The 13236-nt window shown below is 36.9% G+C and overlaps 1 protein-coding gene across 1 annotated transcript in view; it reads right to left on the bottom strand.

Moving 5' to 3' along the window:
* Positions 1-5211: 5211 nt before the first annotated feature.
* Positions 5212-13236, bottom strand: part of LARS1 (leucyl-tRNA synthetase 1) — a 69689-nt gene continuing 61664 nt past the window's right edge. The window contains exons 31-32 of the mRNA XM_008014845.3: positions 12145-12277; positions 5212-5611 (exon numbers count right to left, since the gene is read on the bottom strand). Of these exons, the coding sequence (XP_008013036.3) occupies positions 5406-5611; positions 12145-12277 (339 nt within the window). The 3' untranslated portion in view covers positions 5212-5405. The remainder of the gene's footprint in view (positions 5612-12144; positions 12278-13236) is intronic.

Raw genomic sequence — 13236 nt, 5'->3', positions numbered from 1 at the left:
TGCATTAAAATGAAGCAAGGTTCTTTGGAGAAAAGACTGATTTCTAGTTCTGAAACAGAAAACACAAGGCAAACTGGAAAATTCTTATGCCATTATACAAAGAAATGCCCCAAAATTAATGTGGAGTTATAAAAGGACAAATACTGTATTCAAGCCAGTTTGAATGGGGCTTCCATTGGTTAACTTGGAAGAATTTGAGCATTCAAAGAATAATGATGGTAACAGATTATAGCATACGTGAAAAAAATAAATCCATCAGTCCACAGTGATTTTAAAAGAATGATGATGAAAGAAAAATATTGGGGCTGGACACAGTGGTTCACATCTATAATCCCAGCACTTTGGGAGGCTCAGGCAGGCAGATCACTTGAGCTCAGGAGTTCAAGATCAGCCTGGGCAACATGGTGAAACCCCATCTCTACAAAAAATGCAAAAAACTTAGCCAGGAGTGGTGGCACACACCTGTGGACCCAGCTACTCAGAAGGCTGAGGAGGGAGGATGGTTTGAACCTAGAAGGCAGAGGTTGCAATGAGCTGAGATTGCACCACTGCACTCCAGCCTGGGTGACAGAGCCAGACCCTGTCTCAAAAAAAAAAAAAAAAAAAAAGAAAGAAAGAAAAAGAAAAGAAATTGGCAGCAAAAAGGAAACGTCTTCTCCACAAAAGAATTATATCTAATAAATGTAGAAGAAATAATAATTTTATTATTTTTAAGAATTCAAGATGTTACAACCATCAATGCAATAACTGACAGCTTATCCATGAATGCTACCACTTGGTGAAAGTTAGCTGATAAACAAGTGTCTTAGTCCCTTCAGGCTGTTCTAACAAAATACCTTAAATTGGGTAATTTATAAACAACAGAAATGTAATGCTAGTTTTGGAGGCTAGGAAATCCAAGAGGAAGGCACCAGCAGATTCAATTTCTGGTGACGGCCCATTCCTCATAGTTGGTGCCTTCTATGTGTCCTCACATGGCATAAAGGCAACAAGACTCCCTCAACCTCTTTTATAAGAGCACTAATCCCATTCATGAGGAAGCAACCCTCATGACCTAATCACCTCCTACAGGCCCCACCTCTTAATACCAACACTGTGAAGATTAACTTTCAACATATAAATTCTGGGGGGACATGAACATTCACATCAAAACAGCAGGATATTCACATAAGTCTCAAAGTATCAGCTCAAAGACTACTTAATTACAAAAAAGGAAGAGTAGCTTTTCAACTCAGAAATATGATGCTAAGCAAACTTAGTATCACCAATAATGGAAGAAATCCACAATATATTAATCCTGACATGATGCAGTGGGAAATATCACCTATGTAGTAATCTCGCCAAGAATTTTAAATCTGGTTATAACCATGAGAAAATACACAAATCCAGATTGTAAGGCATCATGCTAATGACCAGCTTGATGTCTTCAAAGATGTCACTGTCATGAAAGATCAAGTTTAAAGGAGATTAACAGACATAACCACAAAATGTAATACTTGATCTTTGATTGAATCCTGGGGGTTTTTCAAAGAACACATTATTGATGAGACATTGGAGAAGTTTTATTAGAAAAGCTTATTACCTGATATTATTGTATCATGTTAAATTTCTTGGGGACAATAACACCACAGTGATTATATAGGAGAATGTCCAAGTTCTTAGGAGTTGCGTGATAACCTATGAGAAAATTAAGTGTCATGGTGTCTGTAACTTACTGTCAAATGGTTCTGAATTTTTAAAAAGTATATTCTAAATGCAAAGTGTTATCCTGGATAGGATCCCATAATAGTAAAAAAAAAAAATTAGTAGAAAAACTGGTGAAATCCAAACAAAGTATACAATTTAGTTAATCATAATGTACTCATATTAATTACTTAGTTTTAACAACTAAACCAAGGTTAGGTAAGATGTTAACAGGAGAAACTGGGTAAAAGATGTACAGGATCTCTCCATATTAAAGATGCAACTTTTTTGTAAGTCCAAAACTATTCTAAAATTAAAAGTTTATTTTAAAAATAGATATTTAGAGAGAGAAAGTAAACATGACACAATATTAACAACTGGTAAATCTAGGTGACAAGTGCATGGATGTTTACTGGCCAATTCTTTCCACTTTTCTGTAGGCTTAAAATTTGTGGAAATGAAGTGTTAAAAGGAAATAAAACTACTGAAGGTTAAAAGTAAAGCAATGGAAAAGATAGTCTGCATGGACATTAATCAAAAGATAGCTGGTACTACTACATTGTTAGGCAAAGTGGCCTTTAGGCAAAAAATAAATTAATTAAAAATAAAGAGAAATGGCCGGTTGCGGTGGCTCATGCCTATAATCCCAGCACCTTGGGAAGCCAAGGCAGGTGGATCACGAGGTCAGAAGTTCGAGACCAGCCTGGTCAAAATGGTGAAACCCTATCTCTACTAAAAATACAAAAACTAGCCAGGCGTGGTGGTGTGCACCTGTAATGCCACCTACTTGGGAGGCTGAGGCAGGAGAATTGCTTGAACCTGGGAGGCACAGGTTGCAATGAGCCGAGATCGTGCCACTGTACTCTAGCCTGGGCAACAGAGCAAGATCCTGTCTCAAAAAAATAAAAAAGAAACACTTTCTAACTAGAAAAAGTTCAACTTACCAGAAGGAATACAATCTAAATTTATATGTACCTAACAAAACAGCCTCAAAATATATAAAACAAAAACCGTCAGAATTATAACAAGATATAAGTAAATTCATGGTCATGAGAGATTTTGGTATACCTCTCAAAAACAGAAACAGAGAAAACAGTAAGGGTATAGGTTTGAACAATTCAATCCACAACTCTGACCTAATGGATACATACAGAACTTTGCATTTACAAAATACATATTTTTTTTCAAGCTCAAATGCAGCATTTATAAAAACTGACATATACTGGTCCAGAAAGCTTATCTCTAGTGACCAGAGGAGGCAAAAGGCACACCTCCATGGTGCTGGCACTGTGCCATTCTTCAACTGTTTGGTGACTATGCAAGTGTTTGCTTTATTAATAAATTCTTTTTTTGGAGGTGGGGGGAGAAAGGGAGTTCATTTTGTGTGTGTGTGTATTATATATTTTTTGCTCACTTTTTGTGTATGTGCATTATATTTCAAAACTTAAGAAGAGTTAAAAATCCTCTAGGAAGGCACTAACATACTAAGTTATATATAATAACATTATTATTATTATATACCCAATTATACTATTGCTAATAATAGAACAAGCCCAGTGTAGCCTGTTTTTCCTTCAGCATTTCAACTAACTGCTGTTTCTTCTGTTGAGTACTAGATGAAGTAATGGGCTTATGCTTAGACGACTCCTTATACAAAACATTTGTATCTCTACACATGAGAAGCATATTCAGCCTGGCAAGAAGCTTATTCTAAGAGAGACACACAGAAATTGAGACTGAAAAACCAAAACAGTACAAGTTAATAGACTCATAAAACGAACACAATCACAGTATTATTTTCCTTTCTCTCTCTCTTTTTTTTTCTAGCAAAGCACATATAGTTTAGCTTTCCTAAGTTAAACATAAGTAGGTTTGTGTTTAGGCAACAGAAAGCTAATTACTTAATTTCAGAAATAATTAAGGCTTTGCAGATCGGAAAGGACAGCAAAAGAATCTAGAGGAGTGCAAAGAAAGAATCAGTTGCCCCAAAGGAACCAATACAAAGGACATGATTACAGACTACAGTAATCTGAAGCCAATATACCTTGGTATCTATCACCAACTTCTTCAACAGTAACATTCACTAAAGACTTACTACTTGGCAGGCACTGTGTTATGATTTTCCTAGATCAGTTCATCTAAACATCTCACGATAAGCCTACAAGGTACCAGTATTAGTTCCATTTTATAGATGAAGAACTGCAGCTCTGAGTAATTGGCCAAGAGCACCCTAGCAGCAAAAAGAACTGGAAATCTAACCTACCTAGTCTGATTTCAGAGCATGCGTTCTTACCCCACTATGCTATACTGCCTGTCCCTAGTAGATAAGTGATTATTTGCACTTAATGATTTCTAAGGATTTGCAGTTTTAACATCCTATGATTTGCTTCAATAAATCTGTGATAAAGCATACGACCTGGTCTAGTGGTCTCTAATTGTGGAGAGCAAAATAAGGAAGCTCAATAAACTATTTACATAACCTCAAAGTTAGAATTCAGGTTCCTTTGGGTTAACAAAATTGTTCTTTCTCCATATTAAACCCATCAAAATTAGAAATGTTTCTCCTGTTAGTCAATGCCTTACATTTTTTCCTCATATGAAGACAGATGGAGCAAATATTAAAAAACATTCCATCAAGAATAAAAGTATAAATCTATAATACAGTCAGCATGACCTCTATTTTATCGACTAATTGATTGATTGAGACAGAGTTTTGCTCTTGTTGCCTAGGCTGGAGTGCAATGGCATGGTCTCAGCTCACTGCAACCTCTGTCTTTCAGGTTCAAGTGATTCTCCTGCCTCAGCCTCCAAAGTACAGGTGCCCGCCACCATGCCAAGCTAATTTTTGTATTTTTAGTAGAGATTGGGTTTCACCATGTTGGTCAGGCTGTTTTCAAACTCCTGACCTCAGGTGACTGCCCACTTCGGCCTCCCAAAGTGCTGAGATTATAGGCATGAGCCACCGCACCCGACCAGCATGACCTTTAAACACAACTGGACTCAAGACAAATTTAGTAAATGCAGATTTCAGGGCAGGGGGGCAGGGGCGGGGGAATCTTCTTTTAAAATGCCCAAATTTAGTGTAGGTGAAATACACTGCTTATAAACTACTGATATTAGCCTTGAAGAAGCCATTACGGGTCCTTAGTTGAATATATTAAAGCTTTAAAAAGTCTTATAAAACGCAGGACCTATTTGTTCTTTATACAAAATACTTAGTAATTGAAGTCAAGTCAAAATATTCTCATTTGTTCTTTTAAATCATCACGAAAGTTCTCATTTTTAAAAAAAAAAGCTAATTTACTATTTTTCTTTTTTAAAAAAAATACAGCTAACTCCATAAATGAATATACTATAAAAAGTTGTTAGGTACACCTCAGCCTTCATAAACAGTATAAAGTACACCTCAGAAAAGAAGCATACTGACACTTCCATGTTCATCTTAAAAACTAGAAACATCTAGGAAACAGCAACAATTTGTTTTTTTAAAAAGAGTTTGGCAAAAACCATTTCTCTTAGACACCCAAAGAAGGGAAAAAAAATTTATTAGGTCCAGTAATCAAAGATGACTTGATAGAATTATGATTACATGCAGAATTGGATGGTTAGAAATGAAATCAATCTATTTAGGTCCAGCCTAAGGTTCTGATAGCCAATGAGTAGACACAATCAGAGTAGTAGTATTCCTAAGAAACCAGGATAAATCTCCAATGTGCATGAGTTTAATGAACCAGATAGATTATTGTATCGCCAATATCCACCCTTATGCCATTCTCAGTCAGATGAATTTTCTTGCTCATGAGGTCCACATTGAAAACAGCATGCTCAGAAATCGGGGTCTTCTCGGTGTGCTCTTTTCCCAGGACAGGAACTCGTCGAGGCCCCAACAGTGGATCATCAAATCTCATCAGTTTCACTTTGGAAAGGTCTACAACAAAATAAGTTATCAATATAAGCATTTAATTACAATCACTGACTCAAACCCTGGAAGCAGTCTGAGAACTCACTTTTTAAACACACTGGTTGTTATATCTAATCAAAAATATTTTCTTCAGATTATTAAATAAAAGCCACGTCTGTAATCCCAGCACTTTGGAAGGCTGAGGCAGGTGAATCACTTAAGGTCAGGAGTTCAAGACCAGCCTGACCAACATGGCGAAATGCTGTCTCTACTAAAAACCCAAAAAAATTAGCTGGGCCTGGTGGCAGGCGCCTGTAATCCCAGCTGCTCGGGAGGCTGAGACAGGAGAATCACTTGAACCTAGAAGGCAGAGGTTGCAGTGAGCCAAGATCGCACCATTGCACGCCAGCATGGGCAACAAAGTGAGATTCTATCTCAAAAAAAAAAAATCTCAGGAGCAAAGCTAAAATGTAGCAAATCTTCATCCCCTTTCAGCTTTTACCCAGATTAAAGTGTCAGAGATTCTGACATCTCCTGGAATTACAGACTAAGAGAGAGAAAGAATTGTGTGTATTTTTTAGCATTATCCTATTTGGTCTCTCAAATCATTTTTATATGCTTCAATTAACCATTGTACAGAGTATCGAAAAATCTAAAACTTATCCCTTTCTCGAGCTCCCTGGAATACACTAAACCTGCAAGAATTGTAGCTTTTCTCGGAGATACTTTTGGATAAATAATGACTACTCTAAGAAATGGCATTACCAGTTTCTCATTTGCTCAAAAGATGAAAGTATTTATATTAAGTTGATGAGACAAGGAGAGTGGGTACAAGGCAGAGAAAGGACAGAAATTTAAGCTTTCAGGATTTTAAGCTTTAGGATGAGCTCTAATACCCACCCTGCTTGAGATTTTCCTAATCTGCTCTTATGCAAGCTGATAAAATAGCGCCTGGCCAAAAAAAAAAAAAAACCTGTCCCTTGAACAACTTTATAATTCAACAATCCTACCAACAACTGAGCCCAAAAGAAGTATATTTATTTCAGCAATTCTGAGATTTCTCAACATCAAATGGTTTTATTTCACATGGCAGAAAAACGCCAGAAATGACTACAAATGCTGATTCTGGGTTTATATCTCATTCTAAGTATAGCATGGCTAGTTATAACTAACCTGATCCATAGAAATAGAAGATATTTTCTGAATTACCTCCCACCTCTTTCTGAAACACACCTGAGCTACACTCCCTCATGTTGACTTGAGAGTACAAAGCTTAGCATAAGAAGGATAAGAGATAAAAGAAGACGTTAATGCAGCTGGCGGCTATGCCAAGAATACAAGTTATCCATGCATTCTGTTCTCTTTGGGAAACAAAGACCGAAGGATTGCAAGTTTAGAGAAGGGGCTTATAGAACAATTACCTGCGACTACCACAAAAGCAAACCCTGTATAAGAGTCTTTGGAGAGTTTCTGCAGAGACTATACAATCTATTCCAAGATACAGTACAAGCCCTGAAAATTAAAATGGGAAGGGAGCAGGCACAATCTTCATGACAGCTACGATCTTATTTTGGGGAAGAATACAATTCATTTTAACAGCTATTGCAATTCAACTTCAGTGGTACCAAATATTTTGCTATAGACGCAGTGACAAGTTCTGCCAGATTTTATGCATAAGGCCTTTTACTGCAGATCTGCCTCTGCCTCTCTCTCTCACACACACACACACTCTTTCTCGCTAAAACAGACCTCCCTCATCATTCCAAGCAATTCTGAATCAAACTAGTTCAAAAAAACCTTAATACTCAATCAGGCTTCTAAGTGACAAAACATATTTGCTTTGATGTTTCACCATGTAGTTCATTACTGTCCACAGATTCGTAGAGCTTTCTTAGTGGTTTAACTGTCTTTTATCCCAGACTTCTCTTACCATTGAAACTGTTGAAATTTAAGTCTGCAACTACATAAGATTTAAGGCTCTTAAAGATGAGAGTGACTCTAAGTCCCTAGGGACTGATGAGAAATGAAGGCTTTCACTTCCAAGTTATTAGTTTATATATGGCATGAGTTGTGAGTGATTCAAATTTATTATCATCAAATAGTTCACTCAGTGGCCTTTGTGGAATGAAATGATAGTTTTAGTCCAGTTCCTCCCAGACCCAGATCATAATCACTCTCAATACAATTAGCACTAATTGGACAATTTGCTGTCTAGTGCAGCAAACAGACCAATAACTATGTTACTGAATTTAACTCCTCTTCCATCTCATATACTCAATATACTCAGGCCCTTTAGATATCAAGGCATCCTGAGGGCTTTTGGTAAAGTATCAAGGTTAGATCTCTTCTGCAGATACTTATAGGAATAGCAATTTCAAAATCCCTCTAATGTTTCTATTTTCTAAAATTTACAGCAGCTACTAACATCAAACTTAAGACACTTTAGATAATATTTTTCACAGCTAGTAAGACAAAGGAGATAAGAATTATGCCAAAGGCTCAATGAGAAAAGACAAGAAATAGGAAATATATTTCAGTGCAATTCTGCAGAACCTAGTCAGTGCTATATTTGAGTACATTTGAAACAGAGGTAGATTTAACATAATACAATATTCAATACAGAAATACATCCTTTCATGTGCTATAACATCATAATAATCCTATCCAGGCAGAGCTGGTATCTCACGCCTGTGATCCCAGCACTTTGGGAGGCCAAGACAGGCAGATCACTTGAGGTCAGGAGCTCGAGACTAGCCTGGCTAACATGGCGAAGCCCTGTCTCTACTAAAAATAGAAAAACTAGCCGGGTGTGGTGGCTCATGCCTATAATCCCAGCTACTCAGGAGGCTGAGGCAGGAGAATTGCTTGAATCTGAGAGATGGAGGTTGCAGTGAGCTGAGATTGTGCTGCTGCACTCCAGCCCGGGTGACAAAGGGAGACTCTATCTCAAAATAAGTAAATAAATACAATCCTATCCAGCGGGTCCACACAAATATCTATTTTCTTTAAAAGCCACTACCATGCTCTTTCTGCTTCTTGTGGCCTGTAAGTTCTGAGGATGAAGCTATCATTCTATGGTACCTAGTTCACTGAGAGGACATAATAAATGCATATAACAACATGATGAAACCTGAAGATATTTTGCTAAGTGAAATAAGCTAGACACAAAAGGAAAAATATTACGTGATTCCAATTATATGAGCTACTGAGAACAGTCAAATATATAGGGGTAGGAAGTAGAACAGTGTGGTGTGAATATAAATTTGTATAGCCATTATAAAAAACACATATACGGGATCCTCAAAGTATTAAAAATAGAACCACCACATGACCGAGCAATCCCACTACTGGACATGTATCCAGTAAGAAATGAAGAAATGAAATCAGTATGTTGAAGAGATATCTACACTCCCATGTTTATTGCAGCACTATTTACAATAGCCAAGATATGCAATCAACCTAAGGGTCCATCAACGGATAAATGAAAAGAGAAATGTGGTATACAGTGAAATATTATGCAGACATAAAAAAGAATGAAGTCCTGTCATTTGTGACAACATGGATGAGGCTGGAAGACATTATATTAAGTGAAATAAGACAGGCACAGAATGACAAATATCCCATGATCTCACTCACATGTGGAATCTAAAAAAGTTGATCTCATTGAAGTAGAGAGTAGAATTATGGTTATCAGAGGCTGGGAAGGATGGAAGAGAGGGGACTGGAAGGAGGTTGGTCAACAGGTACAAAGTTATAATTAAATGGGAGGAATAAGTTATACTGTTCCATTACACCGTAGATGACTACAGTTCATAATAATATATGGTACATTTCAAAATAGCTGTAAGAGGAGCTGTTGAATGTTCTCACCACAAAGAAATGATAAATGAGGTGATAGATATGTTATTTATCCTAATTTGATAATTAAACATTGTAAATATGTACCAAACCTCACACTGTACTCATAAATATGTACACTTATGTGTCAAAAAGAAAACTTAAAAGAAAAAAAGAAAGCAGAGCAGTGATTACCAGGGACTGGAGGGAAGGAGAATGGGAGTTACTATTTAATGGGTACAGGGTTTCAATTTGGGATGATGATAAAGTGTACAAAGGATATGAACAGACATTTCTCAAAAGAAGACATTCATACAGCCAACAGACACATGAAAAAATGCTCATCATCACTGGCCATCAGAGAAATGCAAATCAAAACCACAATGAGATATCATCTCACACCAGTTAGAATGGCAATCATTAAAAAGTCAGGAAACAACAGGTGCTGGAGAGGATGTGGAGAAATAGGAACACTTTCACACTGTTGGTGGGACTGTAAACTAGTTCAACCATTGTGCAAAAGAGTATGGGGATTCCTCAAGGATCTAGAACTAGAAATACCATATGACCCAGCCATCCCATTACTGGGTATATACCCAAACGATTATAAATCATGCTGCTATAAAGACACATGCACATGTATGTTTATTGTGGCACTATTCACAACAGCAAAGACTTGGAATCAACCCAAATGTCCATCAGTGACAGACTGGATTAAGAAAATGTGGCACATATACACCATGGAATACTATGCAGCCATAAAAAAAGGATGAGTTTGTGTCCTTTGTAGGGACATGGATGCAGCTGGAAACCATCATTCTCAGCAAACTATCGCAAGAACAGAAAACCAAACACCGCATGTTCTCACTCATAGGTGAGAACTGAACAATGAGATCACTTGGACACGGGAAGGGGAACATCACACACTGGGGCCTATTGTGGGGAGGGAGGAGGGGGGAGGGATGGCAATGGGAGTTACACCTGATGTAAATGACAAGTTGATGGGTGCTGACGAGTTGATGGGTGCAGCACACCAACATGGCACATGTATACATATGTAACAAACCTGCACATTGTGCACATGTACCCTAGAACTTAAAGCATAATTTAAAAAAAAAAAGAAGTTGTAGAGATGGATGGTGGTGATGGTTTCACAACAATGTGAATGTATTCAAGCCTCCTGAACTGTACACATAAAAATGACTAAAATAGTAAATGTTATGTTAGGTATATTTTACCACAATTTAAAAAACATGTCTATAAACAACAACATCCCTAACCCTAGTATACTGTTGCTGCTGATGCTCCGTACAGAGGGAAACAAAATAAACTGGTATTTCCCTCCTAATATACCCTTTCCGTTACCTTCATGGGTATAACGTTCAAGGCCCCATCCAAACAATACTTTCTCCATAAATTAATCCCTGATCGCTGCAAATGGAAATAATCTCACGTTCCTCTGTGCTATACATTTTACCTGTACCTTTCTTACTACACTCAGCAATTTCTCCTTACATTATCATACACTTCAATAGTGTATGTTCCCTACTCCTCTACTAGATGCAGCTCCTAATGAACAGAACTCTGTGGACTCCCCAAAGCCCCAGTACATACAAAGGAGTCTCTACATACACAGTTGTCTCTACAAACATTACATATAGTAGTGTCTCAATAAGTGTCCATAGAAGGGAAACAACTTCAAGAGAACACAAAATATATGACAGAATTAATTCCAAAGAGCTATTTCAAGTCTCCTATTTTAATTAATGTTACTACCCTAATATAGTTCCATAAATTAGGTTATTGTTTGGGATTTATAAATCTTTTTAGAAAATTTTTGTAGTGATGGAAAGTGGCCAATCAACTTTTGATTGCTATCAAAAAGAAAAAAGACAGATAATACAAAATAGAGAATCACAACTTCAGTTTGTTGTGTAGCTCAGAAGAAAAATAAGACACACTATCTCCCTTCACACTCTGCTCACTGTAGGACCTAGCTGGATGATGAAAAGAAAAGCCATAAATTATTACATTGAATCTAATCACAAAAGATGCAGACTTATTCTTGATAGTAAGTTAAGATTACTGACATATTTTACCTGGAGTCACATTGTTTAGAAGAAAGAATATGAGCTTTGGAGGCAAACAGACCTGTTTGAATTCCAGCTCTAGAGTTTACTTACTAAACAAACTTTGCAAGTTACTTAGCCTTTTTAGCCTCCATTTCACCATCTGTAAAAGGGAAATAATAAGAACACCCTCTACATTATAGAATTGTAAAAGGACTAAATGGTTAACACATGGAAGACACTCAATAACTTTTACTCTGTTTCTCTTCCTTCTCAAGGAACAGACCTGCTGGACAGGTTAGTTTAGAATATTAAGGGTATGTGTTCCTTGATTCTGAATATCTCTGAGACAGAAATCACTCATTACAGTTTTAGAGCTAGAAAGAAAGATGGAAAAATATCTAATCCCTCTATTGTCTTCACATGAGTAAACGAAAAATCAGTTTTAACCTTAAGTGACATGGCAAAGTCACTAAGCTACCTAGACACAGAGTCCCAAAAAGAATAGTTTTCTTGATTCTGAACCCAATACTTTTTCCATAATAATACACAGCTGTCCATAAGCAAGCCTGTTTCTTTTCTTTTTCCTTTCTACTTAAAACTCACCAAAATCTACAAGCTACTGACAAATAGGAGTTTGGGGGAACAACTTACCTTTAATTCCTCGGTTCATTTTCATTAAACGCCTGATTATGGAATCACAGTTATCTCCTTGCCTGATTTCAATTTTGGTTGAGAAATGGCCATTGGATGGCTGGGGATTCACTAGAGAAACGGACACACCAGGCTAGGAAAACAACAAGAAAATAATAGTTTAACTTGAATACTGCTGAGGGAGGAGGAATCTCTGCTACGTTTTCAATGCCCAATGAAAGATGGATCTAATTGTGGTATTTTAAAATCATGACTAAGGCATACTCAAATACAAAAGAAAAGCTGTACAAGCTCATGCTTATAACCAAATGCCTAGGTAAAGATGACTACGACTATATATATATACACTGATGATGAACACTAACAATAACTACATTTTCTCTTCCACAACCACCATCATTCACTGAATCTCTACTATGTATTAGGCATTGTACTAAGCACTTTATCGACGTTAGTTCTAGATCCCTGAAGTCGTTCTTTTGACCCTTTTTCACAAATGAGAAGCTGAGAACCAGAAAGATTAAAAATCAGCACAAGGTCACACAGCTAGTAAATGGCAAGGTCAGGATTAAACATAATTCTATGTTGTACTTATAGAAGCTACATAGTCCAAAACCCTGTTTATTATTTTTAAGTGGAAAAAAGTCAAATGAGTCTTGTGAAAGACTTAAATACATAGTATCTTAATGGAATACCTGAAAATGACTTGAAATAAATATATTTGTATAAGGAACATTTTCATATACCTATCTCCATGGCTCAAACAACTGAACTATTAAAAGTGACCACATCTTAATGCAATGAGTGTATTCCTTACATGACGCTGAATTCAGGAGGTATCCATGATCATGATTTCCTTATTCTTTCAAACTAGGCCTTTTCTGTTTGCTGGGTTTTCAAATGTGGCAGAAGTAACAAAACATATCTAAGTCCTCTGCTTATCAAGACAAGGAGGGCAGTTTATAGACTCTCCCAATTGCAGTCCCCTGGACTTTGCCAAATGCTGCCAATCTGAATGGATTCTTGGAGACTGAAAAAACAGAATCTCCTTCCTCAAGGATCTAGATCCAGAAATACCATCTGACCCAGCAA

This window comes from Chlorocebus sabaeus, chromosome 23 (genome assembly GCF_047675955.1).
Source record: "Chlorocebus sabaeus isolate Y175 chromosome 23, mChlSab1.0.hap1, whole genome shotgun sequence".
Lineage (NCBI taxonomy): Eukaryota > Metazoa > Chordata > Mammalia > Primates > Cercopithecidae > Chlorocebus > Chlorocebus sabaeus.
The sequence above is the reverse complement of the archived record's forward strand: the minus strand, read 5'-3'. Positions and strand labels throughout refer to the sequence as shown.